This window comes from Drosophila hydei, unplaced genomic scaffold (assembly GCF_003285905.1).
Source record: "Drosophila hydei strain 15085-1641.00,03,60 unplaced genomic scaffold, DhydRS2 tig00008122-arrow-pilon, whole genome shotgun sequence".
NCBI classification, from domain to species: domain Eukaryota; kingdom Metazoa; phylum Arthropoda; class Insecta; order Diptera; family Drosophilidae; genus Drosophila; species Drosophila hydei.
This window is the reverse complement of record NW_022045833.1, coordinates 904258-930239: the sequence shown is the minus strand read 5'-3', so window position 1 is coordinate 930239 and position 25982 is coordinate 904258. Positions and strand designations below refer to the sequence as shown.

The 25982-nt window shown below is 36.8% G+C and overlaps 1 protein-coding gene across 1 annotated transcript in view; it reads right to left on the bottom strand.

The window, feature by feature from the left end:
* Positions 1-25982, bottom strand: part of LOC111600760 — a 104352-nt gene that overhangs the window by 23619 nt on the left and 54751 nt on the right. The window contains exon 2 of the mRNA XM_030225071.1: positions 1700-2307. Within this exon, the coding sequence (XP_030080931.1) occupies positions 1700-2302 (603 nt within the window). The 5' untranslated portion in view covers positions 2303-2307. The remainder of the gene's footprint in view (positions 1-1699; positions 2308-25982) is intronic.

Sequence of the window (25982 nt, the reverse complement as noted above, 5' to 3'; positions counted from 1 at the left end):
CATCACATTTGGGAATTATTATCATTTTCAAGCAACTGCTAAGCTTTGGGGCGACTGCTGCCATTTAGGCGATTCAACTTTAGTAGCTGTCCAATGGCCACTTAAGCACGAGCATGGCCCGGCTCAAGTACAAGCTGGACGACGAGTTAACACACTTCAGACTCGAGTGTGTGTGTGTGTGTGTGTGCGGCCCAAAAGCCACACAGCTTGCCGAAATTTTGGCCTACGGACGCTTAAGTGCTTATTAACTTCTGCACACTTGAAGGCGCAATTATGAAATCGTCAATTTAAACCAGACACATACACGCACACCCAGAGAGAGCGAGAGGGAGAGAGGCTGGCAACACACGCTTCTAATCGTGTCCAGCATTTTGGGGCATAAACACGTTGAGCCATGGCGAATTCCCCGAAGAGCGGTGCGAGTAGGGGAGTCGGGCTTAAACAAATAGGCGAAGCGTGCGTGAGGCGAACGCTGCGTATGAGTAATAACTCTAGACAAGCGTAAAATTAATACCACTTGAGGCCATATAGCAGCAGCAGTTCTCACTCACTCTCACACGTACTCCCTCCCTCTCACCCTCACCTTCTCTCTCACTCTGTGTGTCTCTCCCCTCTGCGTATTGCTTGATTATTTGTAGTTGATGTACATTAGCTATTGGTGTAATTTGTTACCCCTAGACGACGAATGTGTCTGCCCGTGTGTGCGTGTGTCTAATGCCTAATGCAGAGCTCCAAACATGTTGCCTATGTGTGCGTGCGTCTGTGTAACATAATATTTAGTTTCATTTTATTATTACGAGCCAGGCTCGCTGCGATGTAATTTCCAATTCGATAGCACAGGAAAAATTTAATTAATTCTGCGAAATTGTCAGGTGTGTGTTCAAGCTAAAGGCGGCCTGTAAGTGGGTGTGGCACAGGCACAAATATAGCTACAGCCAGGTGTGTGCTAAATAAACTTGAAGCTGCAGAAGTTTTTGTTTTCGACTTTTTGTTATGTTTGAGGAAAATAATTGGAATTTATCTGCAGAATCAGTTGGAAATTAATAATAAATATTTCTAAAATATAAAATAAATAAAAATAAATAATAAATATTTATAATATATAACATAAATAAAAATAAATAATAAATATTTATAATATATAAAATAAATAAAAATAAATAATAAATATTTATAATATATAAAATAAATATAAAATATAGAGAACATTATATAAATAAAGTAAATTATTTGTTATAATTAGAAGAATTGAATAAATAACTTTTGGTAAATCAAGGAATATAAACAGAAAATAAATAAATAACAAAAAATATATATATATAAAATACTGTTGAATACAATTCACAATTCAATTGTTATATTTTCAATTAAAACATTGAGTGGAAATGCGCTCGATCTATTTGCTATTGTGAATGACACTTTGTTAATTTATGCGACAGACGAAAGCAAAGAGAGAGAGAAAGAGAAAGAGAAAAACGCTGAAAATGTGGGAAAACTTCAAGTCGAGCTGCCCACAGCCCGGGCAAACAAAGCACAGTTGATGAATTGATTTTAAATAAAATATTAAAAGAATGGCGCGAACGAGTGCGTATTGCGGTGTTGCCTGACTGAGTCATTTGTTGGCACAGGTATGAAGCGGACTACAATTATGCACGGCGAGCGAGTCGTCGAGTAGGTGAGCGTGTGTGGGTTTACTTACCACACCCTCGCCAATATGATGTACGGTGCAGGGCACGTGGGCTGTGGCGCCAATTTGTGTCGTCACCAGGGTTGAGTTTTCGGTGCCAAAGTACATGGGCGTGCCGAACACATTATCCGTACCATCGATGCCGTGCGTCGACTCCAGATGGTTCTCGACGGGCTCCGGCCTGTGGGCAGGTATTGGTATTGGATATGGCCCGGCCGTATCTTTGGCCTGAATACGTGAGTGTTGCTGCATCTGAAGCTGTTCAAGTTGTTGCTGCTGGTGTTGCTGGTGCTGGTGTGGGGATTGCGGCAGTCGCTTGTCATCGATCAAGTTGTTGGAGTCGAAGCTTGTTATGCTGCTGCCCGAAGCGGACGACGACGACGATGATAATGATGATGAAGAAGAAGCAGCCGCAGAGGCTGACTGTGGAGCTGTCAGTGCGGCCGCCGATGCGGCGGCAAAGCTCGAGCCGAGCTCGTGCGCTGGCGACATAATTAAATTTTGATTTATATGCCGTTGTAATTCCTCACTTGGGCCGCCCGACGTCGCGCTGTGAGCTGGCGCCAGCGCCATTGTTGTTGGCTCCGCTGCCGTTGTCGTTGCCATCGCTGCCATGTTGCCTGTTGAGTGGAAGTTGGAAGCATTTTAAAATGTGTTAATATATGCGCTGTCTGTCGTCGGATAAACAATAACAGCGTGAAGTCAATTAATTTGAATGTGCATAGGCATTGCGTATACGTAATATCTTTCATTGGGATTTTCATTAGCAGCGGGCGGTGCCAGCACTCGCCCCATCTAAATATCATTTGCATAAAATGACACAGCTAATTAAGGTGCCCCGAGCACATTATGATGCGCTTTAGCAGCACCTGCTTGGCTCCATATGCCCCGTGCGCCATGCCCAGGCTCAGCTGCCATTTGCGCATAATTTCCGAAAGCTAACAAAACGAAAGCAATAAGAAGAAGGCCAGGTATGGTCATATATTTACATGCTTGTTACACAAAACATATGCTCGAGGCAGTTGTTGGCACACGTGCTCAAAAGAAAATACAATTTATACAAATGCAAACGTTTCTTTTAGCCCCGCAGCCAAGTTAATTTTCTCTAACAATTGTCGAGGCAAAAGGCATGAAATTAGCTCAAATTGAATATAATTAAATTTATTTAATTTTGAGCTGAAGACACATTTTGTTTACTTCTCTCAAAATGTAAACAGAAATTGATATATTATTCTACACACCCAACTCTTTAGCTGCAAATGAGTTGCGTATACGCCCCACACGCCCACGCAATTAACTTGCAAATGTTATTTAAATGCTTTCATTAAAAATATATTACGCATACGCCACATGATTAGCTTAAGTCACATGAGACTCAGAGCATATATCAAAAGCTAATAATTGATAATTTAATTATATAAGAAACCAATGTTTATGAGCTTAACATTTTAATTGACAACTCTTCTCCTGCCAGCGGCTGCTGTCAATCAATAATACCCGCCTCACCAAAACACAAGGGTTAGGGTATACAGCGCGCTCTTAGTGTCTCTTGGAGAGGGGCAGAGAGAGGGAGAGACTGTGCCCACACCCTTCGGTGAGTCGGTGGTTTGCTTTTTGTTTATATGCCATGTTTATTAACCTTTTATGCTGTGGCTCGGGCTTCGGTCATCAAGGCAAACGCAGAGCACGTTTCGGCATCGAGTGAAACTCATTTGCAGTGCGTAATTTGTGTAAACCCAATAATATTTTGCCATTCAACATAATTGCATTGAACAAACTGAAATTCGGTTTTCTGTATTTATCCTTGATTGGCATTTGGCTCATATCAATTAGGGCAAAATGCCAAATTGCCAAAATTCAAATCTCAATTGCTTTCTATTAATTTGGTCACGCATTCCTGAGCCACAATTTTCACAATTTACGAAAATTTCATTTCACAGTTTTCCTGCGAGAGCAGCCCACTTCAATCAGCATAAATATTTCCCAATTACATTTGTAGTTGCCAAAGCTAGTGACAACTATCGATTGAATTAGCAATTTGATTTGCATTTAATGCTGCATTAATTGGACCCAAGACATGCTCAACAAATTGTTATCTTCTCTTCATTTGTTACAGTTATTAACGGGTGAGAATTTTGGCAAAATTTGATTTTCCACAAATCATTTAAGCTGCTTTACATGTTCGCAAATTTATTTAAAATTTATACATTTCTGTTCAGCCTAATGCCCGATGTGAGTTTAGTTCAATAATTAATTTAACTAAAACTTAATTTTAGAATGCATTTATTTATTTCATCATCATCATCATCATTGTCAGTTGAGTTATGAAAATGTAGTGTGAAGTTGAAGTTAAGTGATTTTGTGAATGTGTATGTAACAGGCAGAAGCAGGCGTGGCACAACCCATAAATTATATATATATTTACTAAATCAATATAGTCTTTCTATGTCTGTTAGCCTGTTCGTCCAGCTAAAGACTTGCCATATTTATAATGTATATTTCTGTGTGTGTTTCGGTTCATGTATTCTTTATCTATGCAGGCATAAAACAAGCATTGAGCGATTGGAATATTAGCTCTGTGCAGTGTTTAGGGTATATGTCAGTCGAGCACTGCTCACAATAGCACCGTTAGTTGCTTTGCTTAAAAATCTATTCAATTCAATATTAAATTATTAAATTACTAAACTATTGTTCATTTTAATACGCTTGAAACAAAATATTTAGATATTTAACTAAAGCTTTTACACTTATATTTATTTAGATATTTAACAAAAGCTTTTACACTATATTTTAAACATTTTGTAGTTTTTTTGACTCAAATTCGAGCTACATTGAAAATCATATGCAAAACACTTGCACTGAAAAATCTGTCATGTATCAGATTAACAGAGATACACATATACCGAACGGAGACACACATATATAGCATTTATATATCTGTTTAGCATAGTCAATATATGGCATTAGGGTGCAGCTGCAGCTGCTGATGACACATGCTGCTGCAGCATCAATTGACAATCTATTTGAGCGCATAATTCACAGAGTTATTTTCAGGAGTTTTGCACTCGAATGCGGCATAGCTCTCCAATGCCACAACCCACGAATCTCTTACAAACTATATCGCATTTGCGGTTCAGTGCATTGTTGTGGCTCGACCTCGGCCATAAGCCGTACTACGTACGAAAACAGTGTAATATGAAGTCTGCCACACACACACACACACACACGCATACATAGAGTGCAAATAACCAGCTGCTGCGTGATCACAATGCGAGTCAAGCTTTGCATTCGTCTCCAGCTCCGTCTCCAACTTCGTCTCTGTTGCCGTGTCTGGTTATGGCCATTGGTAACGGCTCAGGCGAGAACTTGGCCAAAGAGCTTGGCGCATCATCGTGGCATTTTTGTCACGTTCGCACGTGACTGCTTACAGAATTCGGCTAACATTTGCCAGCTGCCAGTTTCCCGTTGCCCGTTGCCCGTTGCCCGTTGCCCGTTTCTACTTCTGTAGCTCGCAGAGTTTTTTTCCAGCTGACGACCACATAACACACAGACGCAGCTGAATGTCGCTGGCGTTGTTGTTGCAGCATTTGCATTTGCTGCAAATGCCATAAAAAAAGTTTTGTCTATACTCTAACACGCTGCATTATAATTTTGTTATGAACTATGTATAATGCAATAATGATAGTCTGAAGTCGTTGTGCCTGGCCTTCAGCTGTGCATTGCAAATATTATAGGCTGAATCAAATGAAGCCATGAAATATATTATATATAGTTTTCTAGTCAATTTCAATGCAGAAGTTCTCCTTTGTAGACTTTTAGTTTTTCAGCAAGTTTTGATACGCAATGGCTGCAGACATTTGGTATCACAAGCTGCACAAGTCGAAGTAGGCTAGATTAATGCACTACGGAACTCTATGGAGCTGTCATTGGAATTAAGAGTGAATCTCCTTGGCAGAACTTGCTGTAGCTTAAAATATTTTTATCATAAAAATATTTATAATTTTTTAGTATTTATTCTTCATTCCTCTTACTGCGCAGTCTAAAGAAGGTTGAATAAATATTTCCTTTTATTTTTAGCTATGAGTTTCCATTTAGGGTATTTCATTTCACTTTCTCGAACGTCCCTTATATTCTTTCTTTTTGTATTTTGCATTCCTTCGATTGAATTGAATTTTTCACAAAGTGCTGATGCCGGCTGTTGCTAACGTTGTTTCTTTTGGATTTACAGCTATTAACGGGTGAGAAAAAAGAGCCACAAACATTTAAGCTGCTTTACATGTTCGCAAATTTATTTAAAATTTATACATTTCTGTTCAGCCTAATGCCCGATGTGAGTTTAGTTCAATAATTAATTTAACTAAAACTTAATTTTAGAATGCATTTATTTATTTCATCATCATCATCATCATTGTCAGTTGAGTTATGAAATGTAGTGTGAAGTTGAAGTTAAGTGATTTTGTGAATGTGTATGTAACAGGCAGAAGCAGGCGTGGCACAACCCATAAATTATATATATATTTACTAAATCAATATAGTCTTTCTATGTCTGTTAGCCTGTTCGTCCAGCTAAAGACTTGCCATATTTATAATGTATATTTCTGTGTGTGTTTCGGTTCATGTATTCTTTATCTATGCAGGCATAAAACAAGCATTGAGCGATTGGAATATTAGCTCTGTGCAGTGTTTAGGGTATATGTCAGTCGAGCACTGCTCACAATAGCACCGTTAGTTGCTTTGCTTAAAAATCTATTCAATTCAATATTAAATTATTAAATTACTAAACTATTGTTCATTTTAATACGCTTGAAACAAAATATTTAGATATTTAACTAAAGCTTTTACACTTATATTTATTTAGATATTTAACAAAAGCTTTTACACTATATTTTAAACATTTTGTAGTTTTTTGACTCAAATTCGAGCTACATTGAAAATCATATGCAAAACACTTGCACTGAAAAATCTGTCATGTATCAGATTAACAGAGATACACATATACCGAACGGAGACACACATATATAGCATTTATATATCTGTTTAGCATAGTCAATATATGGCATTAGGGTGCAGCTGCAGCTGCTGATGACACATGCTGCTGCAGCATCAATTGACAATCTATTTGAGCGCATAATTCACAGAGTTATTTTCAGGAGTTTTGCACTCGAATGCGGCATAGCTCTCCAATGCCACAACCCACGAATCTCTTACAAACTATATCGCATTTGCGGTTCAGTGCATTGTTGTGGCTCGACCTCGGCCATAAGCCGTACTACGTACGAAAACAGTGTAATATGAAGTCTGCCACACACAACACACACACACGCATACATAGAGTGCAAATAACCAGCTGCTGCGTGATCACAATGCGAGTCAAGCTTTGCATTCGTCTCCAGCTCCGTCTCCAACTTCGTCTCTGTTGCCGTGTCTGGTTATGGCCATTGGTAACGGCTCAGGCGAGAACTTGGCCAAAGAGCTTAGCCTGTTCGTCCAGCTAAAGACTTGCCATATTTATAATGTATATTTCTGTGTGTGTTTCGGTTCATGTATTCTTTATCTATGGCAGGCATAAAACAAGCATTGAGCGATTGGAATATTAGCTCTGTGCAGTGTTTAGGGTATATGTCAGTCGAGCACTGCTCACAATAGCACCGTTAGTTGCTTTGCTTAAAAATCTATTCAATTCAATATTAAATTATTAAATTACTAAACTATTGTTCATTTTAATACGCTTGAAACAAAATATTTAGATATTTAACTAAAGCTTTTACACTTATATTTATTTAGATATTTAACAAAAGCTTTTACACTATATTTTAAACATTTTGTAGTTTTTTTGACTCAAATTCGAGCTACATTGAAAATCATATGCAAAACACTTGCACTGAAAAATCTGTCATGTATCAGATTAACAGAGATACACATATACCGAACGGAGACACACATATATAGCATTTATATATCTGTTTAGCATAGTCAATATATGGCATTAGGGTGCAGCTGCAGCTGCTGATGACACATGCTGCTGCAGCATCAATTGACAATCTATTTGAGCGCATAATTCACAGAGTTATTTTCAGGAGTTTTGCACTCGAATGCGGCATAGCTCTCCAATGCCACAACCCACGAATCTCTTACAAACTATATCGCATTTGCGGTTCAGTGCATTGTTGTGGCTCGACCTCGGCCATAAGCCGTACTACGTACGAAAACAGTGTAATATGAAGTCTGCCACACACACACACACACACACGCATACATAGAGTGCAAATAACCAGCTGCTGCGTGATCACAATGCGAGTCAAGCTTTGCATTCGTCTCCAGCTCCGTCTCCAACTTCGTCTCTGTTGCCGTGTCTGGTTATGGCCATTGGTAACGGCTCAGGCGAGAACTTGGCCAAAGAGCTTGGCGCATCATCGTGGCATTTTTGTCACGTTCGCACGTGACTGCTTACAGAATTCGGCTAACATTTGCCAGCTGCCAGTTTCCCGTTGCCCGTTGCCCGTTGCCCGTTGCCCGTTTCTACTTCTGTAGCTCGCAGAGTTTTTTTCCAGCTGACGACCACATAACACACAGACGCAGCTGAATGTCGCTGGCGTTGTTGTTGCAGCATTTGCATTTGCTGCAAATGCCATAAAAAAAGTTTTGTCTATACTCTAACACGCTGCATTATAATTTTGTTATGAACTATGTATAATGCAATAATGATAGTCTGAAGTCGTTGTGCCTGGCCTTCAGCTGTGCATTGCAAATATTATAGGCTGAATCAAATGAAGCCATGAAATATATTATATATAGTTTTCTAGTCAATTTCAATGCAGAAGTTCTCCTTTGTAGACTTTTAGTTTTTCAGCAAGTTTTGATACGCAATGGCTGCAGACATTTGGTATCACAAGCTGCACAAGTCGAAGTAGGCTAGATTAATGCACTACGGAACTCTATGGAGCTGTCATTGGAATTAAGAGTGAATCTCCTTGGCAGAACTTGCTGTAGCTTAAAATATTTTTATCATAAAAATATTTATAATTTTTTAGTATTTATTCTTCATTCCTCTTACTGCGCAGTCTAAAGAAGGTTGAATAAATATTTCCTTTTATTTTTAGCTATAGTATTGCCATTGGCTTAGGGTATTTCATCTTTCACTGCTTCTCTGTAACGTCGCCTTATATTCTCTTCTTTTTGTTATTTTGCATTCCTTGGCTGCAGTTGTAATTGAATTTTTCACAACGAGTAGCTGATGCGGCGGCTGTTGCTAGGGTACGTTGTGGTTCTTTGTGGATTTACAAGCGCTGCGCATTGTCAACTCAGTGAGGTGCAAGAAAAACCCAGCAGCAGAGGCAGCAACAACACCAAACAGCGCCACAAACATTTTGCGCCAAGGCAACAACAACAAATTGCCTTTGCTGCACAACATGCACTTGCACGTGTGTGTGTGCGTGTGTGCGTGTGTTTACGTGTGTGATTATTACCGCTGCGGCATTCGCGAAACTTTTGCATATGCAAGCAGCCAAGCAAGCATTTATTTAGGCTGTCAGGGCGTAGCGGGTGTGTGTGTCTGTCATGACATTTTAATCAAAAGTTGCGTCTTGTTTGTTATGCTGGCTGCCTAAAACAAACAGTGTGCATTTACCTATCGTCTGGCAATAATTAAAGTTAACTGTGCACAGGGCGTATGCGTAATGTGTGAGGTAAACTCCCCAATTATGTCTTTCATTTACAATATAATTTAATTAAAATATATTTTTATTACATATTTATATATAGTATATGCATTTAATTGCATTTTATAACCACATTTGTTACATTTAATTCGATTTTTAGCCGCTGGCTACAATTTTAATGAAAGTCAATTTTTTGATTTTAATTGATAAATATGTAAAATATATAAAATTAATATAGATACTTGCATAATCTAATTCCGCACGCACATCAATTTCATACACTTTTGTTATGTTTGTATATCTAATTATATATTAGGAACAGCGCAGAAATAATATGAATAAAATAATCAACGCATATCAAAAACGTCAATTACATATCCAAGAATAACATGAATGAGGTGAACTTTAACCTAAGCTAGAGTTAAATATATATTAATAATTATATTAAATAAAATAAAAAATATATGTGATATACTTGATACATATAAAATAATTTATGATGTTATTAATACATTAGAGACTACTAAATTAAATTAGTTATTTCCGCCTTTTTTGTCAGAACTACTATTTCTATAAACAACTATTATTCTTTCTAACTGAAGCTCTTAACTACACAGGTTTCTAACTGTAGCAAAAATGCATATAAAATAATAAACATATATTAATCTAAATTATCTTTTCAAATTGTTTTCAAAATTTAGTACTCGCTTACTCGCACTACTATTTTTATGAACAAAGATGTTCATATACATTGTTACTTATTAACTTCCAACTAAACATTTATATTTAAATTTTTTTATTTAATTTTTTATTTATAATGCAGTGTATAAAAAGTTTATGTATTTATTAAGTATATAAGATTTTTTTATGTAATTTGCTCTCATAAAAATTTCTCTTTAAATTTCTACATTATAATTATGTTGTTCCTTATTAAACATATAAATATATAATATATATATATATATATATATATATATATATATATATATATATATGTATATATATAATCGATACATATATATTAGATAATATGCATGTTTGTTCTATAAACAAAATCAATCAAACTTTTATGGCTCGCAGCTGTGTTCATCTCAAAAACTTTTCATTCTTTTTTAAATCAAACTTTTTTTTAGAGATGAATATGGCTTGATTTGTTTTTGAATTATATTTAGAGACTTGCTAAAAAAGAAAATTGAAAGTATATATATAAACATAGTCTAAAGGTCAAAAAAAAATATAAGGAAGTAATTTGTTATATGAACTCATTATGACAGATCCCTACTATTTGTATGTTCAATTATGTACTACAATTTCCAAAACAAATTTAATATACTCAATACTCTCTGCCTCTAATGATAGTCATTACACACACACACAATTATGTACTACAATTTCCAAAACAAATTTAATATACTCAATACTCTCTGCCTCTAATGATAGTCATTACACACACACACACACACACACACACACACATAAGTACATATATTATACTTTTTGCATTCGCATTTGGCATTGGAACATTTCCGTTGTGGCCGCCGCAGACTTTGCGCTGCTCTGCTGCCTGGCAGCGCTCGCTGGCGGCTGTAAACATAATTTATTTGTCGCTGTTAACTGAATTTGTGGTTTGGCTCTCATTTGAAACAGGGCACACAAAACAATTGACACGAATAATTTTTGGGTTGCAATGCATTTTCTAACAATGAGGCCAAAAGCAAATTGAAAAGTTTTAATTAAATGCTCAAAATTTATCAATTAGCGGCGAATGGCTGGGTGTCTGAGTGTGTGTGGGTGTGTGGCCAGCAGCATTTAGTTCTGAATTTTGGCAACAACTTTTGCAACATTTTTGGTTTTCCAGCGAAGTGAACATTCAGTTTTGTAGCCCGGATACACTTGACGTCAGCTGCCAAGTTTTTGAGCTCGCGCTTTGAACGTAAAACTTCTGCGAAAAGCACTGTGGGTGTTCCTCCTCTATTACTTCTTCTTCTTCTTCTTCTACTTGTTATTGTTGTTGTTTTTATTGCAAATATTGTTGAAGCGAAATGTTTGCATTTGACACTTGGCGGTAATTTAGTGAAAATGCGTCAACTGGCCTTTGGGCAGGAAGTGAACCAAATAACGCCAAAGCAATGTGGCAGAGTTTAATTGTGGCACGCCCACGCCCATGCCCACACGTACAACAAAATGTCCGCCAGAGCGTTTAACTTTGCGACTGTCATAATTTTTATTGAACGTTAACATTAATAGCCAAAAGCACCGTCAAGGCGAGTGCCAAACACAATGGGCAACAGCTTTTTTGGCGCAGTGTAAAATCAAGATAAGTGCGTGTGGCAAGCGTCGCGACGCGTTGCAGTTAGACGAACCGACTATTTGCCATTTATTTAACAATAAAGCGTCACCGAACTGCGCTCCCAACAATCATTAATGGATGCTCTTCCAGCTACGCCCACGCAAAACTAACAGCTGCCCCAACGTCGAACCGACGGGGGCCACTAACTGCGCGCCCCATAAAAAGGCATTAAGAGTAAAGTAAAGTGCCTATTTAAGTTGAGTCATAAAATTGGCTTTCTATCTGCCAAATGGCAGCCCCAAGTCCAAGTCGCAGTCCAGTCGCAGCAGCCAGCGCTCCCACTAGCCTGTTCCAGTCACAATAGGCATTCAGCTATCCCATGCCTGGGCCACGTTTCTTGTAATTTTATTTATTTTATTTCAATGCGTGTCTAAGTGCTCAACTTTGAGCATTGCACAACATCGACGCCAAAATTCCGTGAACAATTTTCATCTGTTAAAACATTTTACAGCATTTTGTTTGCCATAAATTGGCGCATAGTTCAAATTGTTGCTCCAATTCTCCCTTTTCGTCGTCTTCGCAATGTCTTCGCAATAATATTTGCATAATTCTTGGGCGTGGCAGTTGTTAACTAACTTCGAGGCAAGCCGCTACAACTTTTACACTAATTAGCAGCACTTTTGAGGCAGCCAAAAATTTAATTAGCACCTGGAATATGCAGTATGCCATATATAATAATATTTTCTGTTTCCTGCCAAGTTGAAGAACAACTTTAAAAGTTTATTTTTTTTTTATTAAAAATATTTTCTTTTCTCCTTGCAGGAAATTTCAAATGATAAACTTTGCGTGAAAGAAAATTAAAATCTTTCTAGTAAATTGGATTAAGCAGATTACTGTTGATGTGTAAATTGATAAATATTAGTAATTATTAAATTATCTAAATTCGTTACTTAAGTTATGTAAAGAAATTAAATGTAATAAAAAAAAATTAAAAGCTAAAGAAATAACAAATAGTAGAAAATGTATTTAATAATTAAGTATGATCTTCTGAGGTGCTGCTGCAATCATCTTACTGAAATCTGTATGCTCAAGTACCCTAAATAAATGCTATACCCTGTATATTATATTAATTCCCAATGGCTTAATATATTATTGCCAAACCTATGACAGCATTTCCCAAATCTCTACAATAAGCCCAGCTATTCAATTACTTTAATATATGTCTGCATATATATGTATATATATATATATATTTACATTTTTTCCCGCCTTTACCAATTCATCACTCAAGTTCTATTTTTGGCAACTTCGTCGTACGTATCAAATTCTGATTTTTATGCCACTTCATCAAATGAGGCATCAGCATTCGCTTTTTTTGTCAATAAATGACGCCTCAGCGCTGAAGCATGCTTGATGGGGTGACATTGTCAGCGTCTACTTAGATATTTATAGAGACTTTCTGACTTATATAGCGCCTGCACACACACACAGATAAATAAGCAAATGGCAGAAGAAACAGCTTGACGAACTAATGTCCTGATATAGACATTTGCTGGCAGCGACACTTGTGCAATAGATTAATCTACGAAATGAAAGAACAACAGACTTGGAAGCACATAAAAGCTCTTGAAGCCTTGAGAAAATAAAAAGCTCGAGTTGCACTATATGATATAGGTTTGCGCACTTTGAAAGTAGTTGAATTAAAGTTATTAAAGCTTTCAGCAGCTTTTGAGCTAATTGTAGCTTCAGAAAGCTTTTAAGTATAATGGATTTGTGTGTAGCTTTTAGCACTTCAAGTCAGCATTATTGATTCATAAACAAAATTAATGACACTGATTAAAAACTCAGACTTAATACGTTTTCATGATTTGAATATACCCATCAATATTTATGTGACTATGCAGTATCAAAAGCCAAGGCGAGGCAAAGAAAAAATATTGAAGAAAAGTATGCGCAACATTAATAAATTATGCGAAGCAAAATAAATAAGGTACAAATATGCTACAGCGGATTTTTATATCTGTAAAGCCGTTGAGCTGTGCTGCATATATGAGTGAGAGAGAGAGAGAGAGAGAGTGATGGAGTGAGGGAGGGAGGGAATGAGAGGGAAACGCTCTCTGTATGTGTGTGAAATCAAATGGAAAAGTCAGCAAAAGCGCAAAATATAAAGAGCATAAGTTAAGTGCGTCATGTGGCAAGTGGCATGAGTGAATCTCTGTGTATGACTGTGCGGAGGGCATGCGAATACCGCCAGCTTGTGTCTGAGTTTGAGTTTGAGCCTAATGAAGATTTATACCTTATACCCGCACTCCCACATACATACACATTAGAGGCATTTGGCAATGCGTTTGGATTTTGTGCCAAATTGCAAGCACGTGCAAATTAGAATACGATTACGAATACCAAGTGAATACAGTGAATGTATGCTTGACTAAGCACTTTGAATAGTCGACCTCGGAGCCAACGGCACAAAAAGAGAAAACCTAACGAAACGAAAAGGGCAGCGAAAGCAACAGCAATGCCAAACGGCCACGACTTCAATAAATGTTTAGTATCTGTCTGTCAAAATGCGTACGGGCAACTATGGGCCAGATCCGGCCAGTCCTTTAGTACATAAAATTAAATTGTCAACTTCCGTAATGCGGCGCATAAACATGCAGCGAGAGAGGGACAGAGAGACAGAAAGAGAGAGAGGGAATGAGTGGGAGAAGGAGATGCAGACAAAGTCTTGGGCAAGCGCTGACCAAAGTGGCCTCAGCATCAAAGTAAAAATATTATTAAAAGCAAAAACAAAAAAACCAAGCGAAAAAAAAAATAATAAAAATACACATAAACAGGAAGAAAGTGAGCGACCTCCCCGACAATTTCGAGTTTTCTTTTTTGGCCAGTCCACTTAATTTGAGCCCAGCTCCCAGACACGCTCTTGACACACACAGGCGACGTCGCGTCGCAGTCGATATCAACTGCTGCGCAGGATGTGGCAAATTTGGTGGCTCTTCTGTAGGGATTCGGAACGTAATCAAAGTCAAACAGTCTTCAGCTGAGGCATAGCAAGCAGACGGATGCGCTAACCGCAGACATCAAACTTTGGGTATCAAAAGTAGCGAGCAAACAAATTGTTTGATAATTAAATTGCAACAAGCCTCAAAGGTCTCCACACTCAGCCAGCTAGAGTCGAGTACACTTGACTCTACTTATTACAGTCACTTTGTAGCAGTTGCCAGGGTATCTGTAGTGCGTTCAGTCACAGTTTGTAGCAGTAGCCATTGAATGCCCTTTTCTAATCGATTTTGTCGTTTTGAAGCATTTTCTGTTAAATAAATTTGCTTCGACTGTAATAGGTTTCTTCTCTTTCGATTGTAGAGCATATAGAATAGGTTTGTTTGCCCTTTATAGCCATGTCCATTTCATTATAATAGATTTGCCATTTGACAACAAAGGCGCAGCTAAAGTAGCTAAATCCTGGCCTAACATGAGAGAGCATTAAGTGCATAAAATTTAAGCTGTAGCTGAGGAAATGGTAGAGTATTTAGATATCTTAAATACTCAGTTAAGCATGTCAGATAACACACATAATTTTTTTTGCTTCAAATAGTTTTGGGGATGGTAAGCTCTAGGGTATCTGGATATCGTCTATAATCCAGCAGCTCGCTCGCTGCATACCTTTGGCTTCGGGTTTAATGTCCTTGACGTCACCTATTTAAGTTCAATTTATTTGCGGCCGAAGGGACAGCTAAACGAATGCCATTGATCGATTCCCTTTGCCCATTTGCCATTTCCTAGGGCTCATTCTTCTGCGACTTTTTCTTCATCGTCAGCTTCCAGTGGCCATTTTGGCCATTTCCATTCGCAGTTCGCAGTTCGCAGCTTGAAATGTGGCGCCGAGCATTGACATTGGGCAAATCTCGTCCAGTCCTTTGTTGTTGTTGCTTCTTAACATTTTCATGCGGCGGCAATGTGAAATGTCACATTTTATATTAGGGGCAAAAGTAGGGAAGAGACTATCACAAAGAGAGACAGAGATAGAGGCTGAGAGGGACAGAAACAGGTCTGACACTGTTTGGCCTTTATCCGTTTTATGCCATTGACATTTCCACACACCAAACCCAAATACCAATTGACTTTGGCAGCAGACGAAAGTGTTCCGAAATGTTTTCCTTTTACGTCTTTCCTTCCTTTTATTTTTCATTTTTCATTTTTCATTTTTAGTTGATTTGCTGACGAACGATAAAACCAAACGCAGGAAACAAATCAAATTGCGGTTTATATTTTGAGTATATTTTGGCAATTTATTGAGGTTGAGCCTACACAGAGAGTGGTGGCAAGGTAGTGCACACTCAATCAAACATGCGTTCAGGTGTGTGGGTGTTCGGCGTGCTCATAGTTTGCATTTGCAGCATTTTTAATAGAGCTTGTCAGCCGAGGTGTTGCCAGGGAGCGCAGCTTGCGGCTTCTCCACAGACTGCAGTTATCTGGCTTAATTCAAGAATTTTGCTACCGCCAAATTTTGCTGCATTAGAAGTGAGAGAGTGATTGACTAGCATATACTCAGCTCAAAGCACATACTCTGACATATCTGAGTACAAATTATTGCATTTAATATTTATATATATATATATATATATATATATATATATATATATTCCTGATCAGCATGGCAAAGGAAGTTGATTAACCTATATACACTTCGTCTATATGCTCTAAATTCCAGCTACTCAATGCAGCAACTCTTCCCACTCTTGTCTCTTCCCACTCTTGTCTCTTCACAGTTGAGCATAGAAACTCAGCTCAAAAAAGACTCAGTCGATGTGCTCAATTTCGAGTGACCTGTCGCCTATAAAAGGCGAGCCCATTGCAGCGCTCGATCAGTCGCGTCTTTGACCTTTTGCCAGGCAGTCGTAGTGAGGAGCGCAGCAGTTCAGTGGGTGAATATATTTAATTATTTTCTTTTGTTTATAATTTATTTTTAAGAATTGTATTTATTTTTAATATTGTTTATTTAAGTTTTATGTTTAAATTAATATTGTATGATGTTTACTATACATTTTTTTGTTTATTATTTAATAACAATTTTGTTTTAAACATTGTATTTATTTAATAATTTCTTAAAAATAATATTTTTTTAATAAATTTTTAAGAAGTTGTTTTATAATTATTTTTTACTTGTTCATATTTTGTTATTATTTATTATGTAGATATAATTCTTAAATGTATAAGTAAATGTAATGTATAAGTATATGTATATGTATATGTACATGTATATGTATATGTATATGTATATGTATATGTATATACATATACATATACATATACATATACATATATGTATATACATATGTATATATGCATATATCCATGAATTTATGTATGCCTGTTTTAAGCTTCATTTTATATATAATATATTTATTTAAATATAATATTTTTTTGTATTTAACTGTTAATACAAAGTAAGCATTAATGTAAAGATCATTCTGTTAGTGATGATATAGTTTTTTTTACTGATTATGTTATTCATGTTACTTATTTTAATATTAGTTACCTTAAAGTTACAATCAATGATCGTTGGGATATTGATAATGTCACTAAAGATCATGATGTTAATTCCCACAATAAAAATGGTTTATGGTAATTTTAACAAATGCGATGATGAATATGGAAATAATTATTATGATAAGAAATATTAAAAATGAGGATTGTTTTAATTGAAATTGATTTGTTTAAAACAATAATGCTAAAGTAGACGAAGAAAGACTGCATTTTCTACATTAATAAACATGTAAATAAAATTAAAATATATTTATAATATAATTATATATATGACTAATTGAGAAGTGTGAATATTGAAAATGTTATTCATAATTTAAATATAAATATATAATAAAAATTTGTAATTTTCTACTTTTTATATATATTCCATTATATTTTATTATTGTTTATTATAGTTTATTTAAAAAAATATAGTTTATTATATAGAACAGTCTCGATTTTCCCGTCTACCTTAAGACCTTGACTGCTTCTGCTACACATATTAGCAGTAGAGTAAAATACTCCCTATGCATGCCAACTTGGCATAAATCTGAGTTAATTTTTGGGTTAACTGGAACTGCCGACAGACAGTTAGCAAATTAAATGCAAGTGCCTGCCTGAATATGATTCCAGTTTGTGGCTTACAAAGATGCTAAATCGTATTTCTAAACAGGTAGCATTGTTGTGAGCGCTTGAGGCCCTCACTACAGCAGTTGGCAGAAGGCAACAGGCAGCAGCAGCAGCTGACAGCTGGCAGCAATAGCAAATTCTGCCCAAAATTGGTTTTGATAGAGAATTTTTTGCACGCGCACGCTGCGTATACGTAATTTAAGTTAGCCCTCAATGCAGAATATGCAGTGGCAAAAGTTTTTGCTGCTACATGCAACAACTCACTCTCCCCTCTACCTCTCTTACACAGTCTTACGCCATGTTTGGCTTACAGTTATTATCTAAACAAATTGACTTTAATTTTGTTGTTGCAGCAACTGGCGCCGCGCTGCACTTTGCATGATTTCCGGCCATTAAGTTTTCTGTGCAACAATTTATATAAAAATTGAGCTGCAGTTGCCAGCTGGCAGTTGGCAGTTGCCAATTGCCCCGTTGGCTTTCGTGTCTGGACAACATTTTGCTGAAAACTGTGTCCCGTTCGTAGACAGGCTAATTGCAACAGTTTCCGTTGCACTAATCAATTTGGCATATGCGCAACTTCTTTGCATGCGCATTACAACTTGCCAATGTTCATGAGTGTTTCGGCTAGTGTGTCTCAGTGTGTTTGTACAGCATATTTGGTTAGTCGGTTGTGGTCAGAGTCACATGTATAGCGTACACAGTCAATCTGGCATAAAGAAACTCATCAGCCAGTTAGCCCCGAGAGTTGAGCGCTAGTCAGACTCGACTGCCAAAGCAAACATTTCGATTGTTCAAATATTCACAGTTCTCTGTTTGAGCAGCAGCGGGTAGGAAACTATGTTGGAAGTTGCAGTCCATGTTGCAACACGAATAGCTGGCAGGTGTTTCGGTTGCAATTGCTTGGCAATGGCATGTTCTAGTCGAAAGTCTTACACCAGGAATCAATTCATGTTTTGAGCTTTTCCATATTCATGAAAAGCAAACGAGTCTGGGCTTGAGTTCAGATATTGTATATTTATATTATATAGATATTATACAGCTGTGCTCCTAGAGATTTTGGCGATATGCATAGTTATATGCTTTATGCATATTCAGTTTTGTTAAAGTTACTCTTTTGTTACGAAAATTTAAATTCAGGGTCAATTGCAAAATATTATGTAACAGGCAGAAGGAGGCGTGACAGATTAAATGTGATGTATATAATCTTGATCAGTATGAGAAGCTTAGTCGATCTAGAAGTTATTTCGTTTATATTGTTTCTTATGAATGCCTAAAAGCAGCGCAGAATGCTTGGAATATCAGCTCAGTGCAGAGGTAAGGGTATCTCCCAGTGAGGCATTCCCGTCTAGCGTACTACTACTTCTAATATATTTATAATTATTGCACTCGGCTCGACTGCAAAACTTTCTTGATTTAATATTAAGATATTTTCAAGATCTTTCGGCCTTTTAACGCCATTAAAATCTTGACCTTTCATATAACATTCAGTTGAGCCAGCAACTTTTCTGCTTAGTTTCCTAAATTTATGGAGAGCAACAAAGTCTCAGAACTTTGCAACCCTTTCTGCAAAGCTAGTATATAGCCGGCGGCTTTTACCAATATTTCGGAAATTTTTAAATTAGCTTTAAGCTTCTGAGCGCGGCAGCTCAGTCAAAATAATGTCAAATAAGCGTTCAAGCCACCTCACATCTACCCACACACACAACATATATATATGTATTTATTAACAAGTGGCCCTCTCTTCTCTCTTTTTGTCTTTGCGCATTCTGTTTATGTTGGGCGTGATGCTTAAGCCACATCTAAATTTACTGCGCTTTAAACTTTAATTTATGTAGAGCGCCCCAATGTGCAGCCAAATGGGCTAAAGTTAAAGCGCGCGCTGCCAGCGAAAGTGTAAATTATCAACGGTAATTAAGTAAAGCCCTACATACATGTAGCACACTCTGTATGAGTGTGTGTGTGTGCGTGTGTTAGCCATTAGCTGTAGGCTTCGCGTTGCCTATAAATTTCAAATTTAATACCAAAGACAAGCGCACCAACCGCAAAAGCACCGCCCCGCCGCGCACCCTACTCTCCCCTAAACGCGTTTTCATAGATCAGACAAAAATTTTAGGGCGTGTTTAATTTGCGGAAAAGCGCGGAAAACCTAAAACACATTCATCATAGGCAAACAAAAAAAATGAAACGTCAAAAAACCGCAATTAATCGATTCATTAAATTAAGCGGTTGCCGTGCGGCAAATAAATTAAATAATTTAATTTTGTTTATACATATCAAAAACATTTAGACAATTTATAAAATATACACAACATTTGATTTATATCAAAGCAGAGCAAATTATGCATGTTACATGTAACTTTGCCGCCTTGAGCTATTTTTTGTTTAACACATTTTCCAGCTACCTTTACTCTGACTAGAAATTTCGGTCATTTTTCTTTTTTATTTTCAAGAATTTTGTGTTGCTCTTTGTTAATTTATTATTTAGAATTTCATGAGTTTTATACTGCAAATATTGCGAGACTTTTCTAACTATAAAAGTTCTTGCTTTGGACACTTTTCTTTCTATCTCTTGTTGGAAATATTTGTATTTTTTTTTATTTAGAATTTCACACTTTTTCTATTGCAAATTTCCAATTACCTTTAATATATAAGCATTTCAGAATTTTGTATATTTTATTTATTAGAATTTCACACTTTTTTAATTAAAATGTTTAAACATCAATATTTAAAAAAATATGCATTAAATATGAATATTTTATATATTGATTGAATAAGAGTCACACGTTAATTATATTTGAGCATTTTTTAAGCAATGTTTTTGGTATAATTGATGTTATTTAATCTTGCTTTTTAATGACATCTAAAATATTTAAATATTCTTATAATGCTTGTCTTTACTGCCTTTACTTTTGTCATAGCTCTTATATGGTATATTCAAAAATTGACTCCATTTTAGCTATGTTTAAATAGTTAGTTATATGAATAAAGTTTCAAACTTTGAATAATAATTTTAAGTGAATATAATTTCATTTTAAAATTTATTAAACTAAAAAAGAGTCATCAATTTATGTAACCTACAAATGAGCTGCATTTCATATTAGCTTTTATCTAACTGCCCTTTTGCACCATAATTTATTATATTTTTTCAAGCTCTCTTCAATTTAAAACAATACATGCAAAACAATAAATTTAACGTTAGATTATATCATAACATAATTAAGTGGAGCAAGTTTTAATAGCAGCACAGCTTCACCCGGAGCTCACATGACACAGATGGAGATGGATACGCTTATAGTAGCAGCCAGCTGAACTCGTTCTAGTAGCTTTTTTTTATATGAAACTGAGCTCATTGTTCAGATGAAGGGCATAAATCGCAGCGCTGCTTAGTGGACAGCACACATTATTAACTGCCAGTGCAACCTTGGCAGCTAAATGCAGCATGTACTGACTGAAATTGAAGCTCCATCCTGCTGCCTTCAGCTCCGCCTCCGCCGCCAGCTACAGCAACTGTGCTGGGAAATTAAGTACCGCATCATGGTGCAAAAATGGGCAACGCCTCAAAAGTCATGTTCCCAACTTTTTGGTTTTTTTTTTTTTTTGTGCGCTGCTAACTAAAAAAAGTTTCTAATTACGACCGTGAAACCGGCTGGCGGTTTTTTATTCACTTAACGGGAAGAGGGTGGGGGTTGTTGTTGCTGTCGGGTGTCGCTTATCGTATTTAAGTTTTTAATATAAAGAGTGCGGGAGCAGGGGAGCAGGAGCTTGCACTTATGTCAGTGTGTGTGTTTGTGCGCTCTCGCAGTAGCTGTCGCTCCGACTGTAGCTGACAGAATGGAAGCCATGTAAATTGTAATTACACTTAAAACCATAATCCGGCTTTATGTGCAAAGCGGAGCGCGCCTCCATTTGATATGGGGCGCAGCCGTTTCGGCGCATTAAGGAACCTGCTAAGCAGGGCAGCTTTGCCCTGCCAGCATCAGCAGCAGCCCAAATAAGACAGCGATGCGTAGCCAACTTACACTTAGATGTATATAATGCCAAATCCCGCAGGGAAAGCGAAGCCTCCAATAAAACACTTGATGCATTAAAGCAAGGCAATATGCATTTAAAACAAGTTTATTCAAACTCGCTAATGTTTAGCATGTGCCAGCCATGCTTAATTTATATGCTTAAATAATTTATGAGAGTGATGCCAGCAAAACTTTTAATTCATTTAGAAAAGCTTTTTTAAATATATTAATATATATAAATAATTTCTTTAATTAACTATTAAAATCTTCCGATCTGTAATAATTATTTTAATTTCTTATAGGAAAAATATTGAATTATTTTTAAAATATTGTTTTTATAGATTAAAAATAAAAATACATATTCAACCCTTTTTTGAGGTTAACAAATTAATTTAATATTTAAATAGTAATGAAAAATAAAAATTAAAAAAAAAATAATATTTGAATATCAAATTGGAAAAAAAATAATAAATTAATATTGATAAAATTTGTCTTTTTTTATAGTTAAAACCTTTTTCAAAATATTTTTGAGTTTATTTACAATATATAAAGCTAATAAAATGTTCACCTAAATAATCTTACATCAGCAAAGCGCATCAAATAAGTTTTAAGTTTAATAAGAAAACTTTTATTTCATATTCACTTCATAAGGATTCATCGTGTTATCGACTCGGCCTAAAACACATATTTTTTTGGCAGCAACTTGACTTGCTTTTAATGCCCCGTTCACATCTAAAACTAAATACGCTGCTGGAGAAGAAAACTCGAAACTTTCGGCCAAACTAAAACAGTAGTTAAGTCTGATAATCCGCATAGCGAGTGCACACTGTATAAGGGAAGCAAGGAAAAGAAATGGAAGTTCATTTGCCGTCGACAGGCTGCAAGACAAAGTGCGGCGCATATGTCTTTGCCCCAGCTCTAGCGGCATGCAACATAATTTCAATTTTGAGAATTGTAACAACATGCAATACTTTATTCTGATGACTTCTGCTGAAGCTGAAGCTGGAGCTGAATCTGAAGAAATTGTTGGAGTGGCTGTAGTTTGCTGGCTCAGCTGCTAAAAGGATACGACGCCATTTGGCATTTAGCTTTGCATTTTGGCGTCAATGTGCTCGTTGGCATTTAAAACGCAGACAGTTTGCTCCAGTTGCCTCAGCGCGCAATTACTTAGAATATACTCACGCACACACAACAAACCCCAAAAATATAAAGCGTATGTGTGCGTGTGCGTGCACAAAAAGTTGGCCAAGAAGAAGAGTAAAAGAAAAAAAAGCAACGCAAAACCCGAAAGTTTTCACTTGAAATTCAAGCAATTGCTTTTGAAAAGTTTCAATTTCTGCGCGAGTTTTGCAGCTCGAGTTGCGCGAGCTGCCGAGACAAATTATAGGCAAATTCGCCTCGTCGTGTTCTCCTCTTCTTCTTATTTTTCTCTTCTGTTTTTTTTTTTTTTTTTGGCTCTGCTGACAAGTTCTGTAATGAAATTGTGTCAGCGGGATTTTGTTTCAGCCGCGCGTTGCCTTTTTTTCTATTTGAAAATTTCAATTTATTTTTTTTGTGTCTTTTGCATTTTGCTTGTCTTTTCAGACAACATCAAGAGTGACGCGAAACACACAGCAATGAAATCAAGCTCAGCCAAATTAATTGCTTCAATAAATTGCGCAAAGAGTTTGTTAAGCCTAATAATTATCAACAGAGAGAAAAGGGTTTGAAGAGAGGGAGACCGAGCGTGACCGAAGTGCAGCGGCTACTTGTCAAAGTTGTTCGGCAAGCAGCTCGTTAGCAGATAGCAAAAAGGGTCCAGAGCGGCGGCAACTATGCACGTCATCAGCATCATCCAGAGCATCCATAGCAGCATCAACAGACCATAACGATGTTGCGGCTCAAAAGTTTAAGCCCAAAAATAGAAGTTGCTCAGAAAAACAACAACACAAAAAGTAAAGGGAATTGAAAAGGAAAAAAAACAGAAAGGAGAAAAGTAGCAGCAGAAGTAGGTAAATCAGAAAATCATTTGCATATACGCTAGCTAAGCAGGGGAAAGTTGAAGTGCCTGTCAGCTCAGGTAAGTTGACTCTTTGCTTGTCTTTAATGGATTTGCATGATTTGCAAGAAAAACGACACTCCAAAGAACCCACACACAATCCAAGAGCCCGACCCAACTCCACCTTAGCCGAGCTCCGCCGCCGCTAACTGAAGCCACATAAACGACTTTAACGCGCACAGATTGACATAAGTATTATAAATGCATAACCCGCTCTTAGCTAACACATTTGCCAAGCAGCCAAGCGCATGTGTAAAGTCAACTATGCTAATACCCTGCAAATGCTCTAACTCTAGCAGAAGTTAATTTTTGAAACAGCAAAATTATTTGCATATGATTAAATATTTGTCGACTTTGATTTAGCTGCAGAACTCATCTATTTTGACTTAAAACTTTACATTAATAATTATTAAGCTAGCTTTCAGAGTAACTGAGTTCACATAGCTCACATGAATGATGGTAATAATTTATGATTAGATGGAAAGCATTGCGCATAATTTGAATTCCTTTCCGTTTGTTTTCTGTCAAGCAAAAGTAAAAATAATATTGAAATAAATTGAAGCTAATAAAGGAAATTTTATTTTATTATATATTTTTTAGTTATAATAATAATATTATAATATACTTTAACTGCTAAATTCTGCTTAATTGAGCATCTATTATAACAAGTAAAAGATTCTCTAGTCGGGAGTGCCCAACTAGTAAATACCCAGACCCCTTAGCAGAACTGCTATTTGAAACATTCTGCGCTTCATGCATGCCTATATAAAATAAAATTATGCTTAACTATCAAAATTAATTTAATGGAATGGAGTATAGCAGAAAAAATGATAAGCTCAAATGGAGACATGAATTTCTTTAAAAATTTCAAGTCTCTAGGAAGCAGACATGGCTAGATCAAGCGTGGCAGACGCCTACATACATCTTAACCCGAGCATTATGCCCTGTAGTCTCATTGACAATAGAGTGTACAAAAAGATCAGCTCATTTTTATCAGCCGAAAAGCATTAGTTGAAAATGTTTGATTCTTCCATAAGCATGATTTCAATGACATCTGAGTAAGTTTTCTCTAATTATGACTGACATGCAAGAGCAACTAAATTCCCCTAGCTCTCTGGCATATAAATACCCAGTTCATATGATTAAAGGCAGCCAAATGTGAGGAAGGAAATGATTTGGCGTTTGTTGCTTTTTACGCAAAAGTATATCTATGAATATATATAACACACATCCATATGGAATATAGTATATATATGTATATATGTATTTGCCTAAGGCAAATATTTTCACAACTCTGTCTGCGCTCTCTTTCTTGTTGTTTCCGTATGCACATCGCTCTGACTCGCTCTCGCTCTTTTTGCTTTACACCCTTTTATCGTAGCCGCAAATCTCAGGTCGCACTCGCTCGCATCCGCTGCTCGCTGTATCCGTATTGAGATTGCCAAAAAGGTGGCGCCGCCTTTGAATTTTTTTTTTTTTTTTTTTTTTTTTTTTTTTTTTCGTTTTTATTTCTTTATTTTGTTGCAGCTTATTGTCTTAGACTCTATAGCGCATTTAGCTCTAAACCTTAACTAATGGGAGGGCAGATATGCCAATTATTCTGCACTTGTAGCTACTATCTTAATTAGTTCTAATATTGTCTAGAGGATGCAATCTCTTCAGTCTTCGCCTATTGTTGTTTATAGCCAGGTTGCTTGCGAGATGGTTAGGATGCGCTGCAAGTCTGTCCGCGTATCTTGAACTGTGTCGCCCAATGAGTTCAGCAACTGTGGGAATTGCTAAATCCCTATGTAAGACTGAGTTTCTTACAAACCAGCTGGCTCCAGTCCATCTGCGTAGTGCTTTATTCTGCAGGGTCTGAATTTTGTTCCTTGTAGTCTTCGCCGAGGAGCCCCATAGAGAGATACCATATACGAAGGTTGGGACAACTATTGCCTTGTAGATGGCGGCCTTGCTGCTGTAAGACAACTTGCTTGAAGCTCTCAGCATCCAGTCGAGGGTTTTTAGCTTGCTTTTGCATTTTGAGGTTACTTGACTTATGTGCGCTTTAAAAGTCAGCCTTCTGTCAAGAGTGATACCAAGGTACTTTACTTTTGAGGCTTTGGGAATAGTGGGCCCCAATGCAACGCTTGGGCAATCTCCT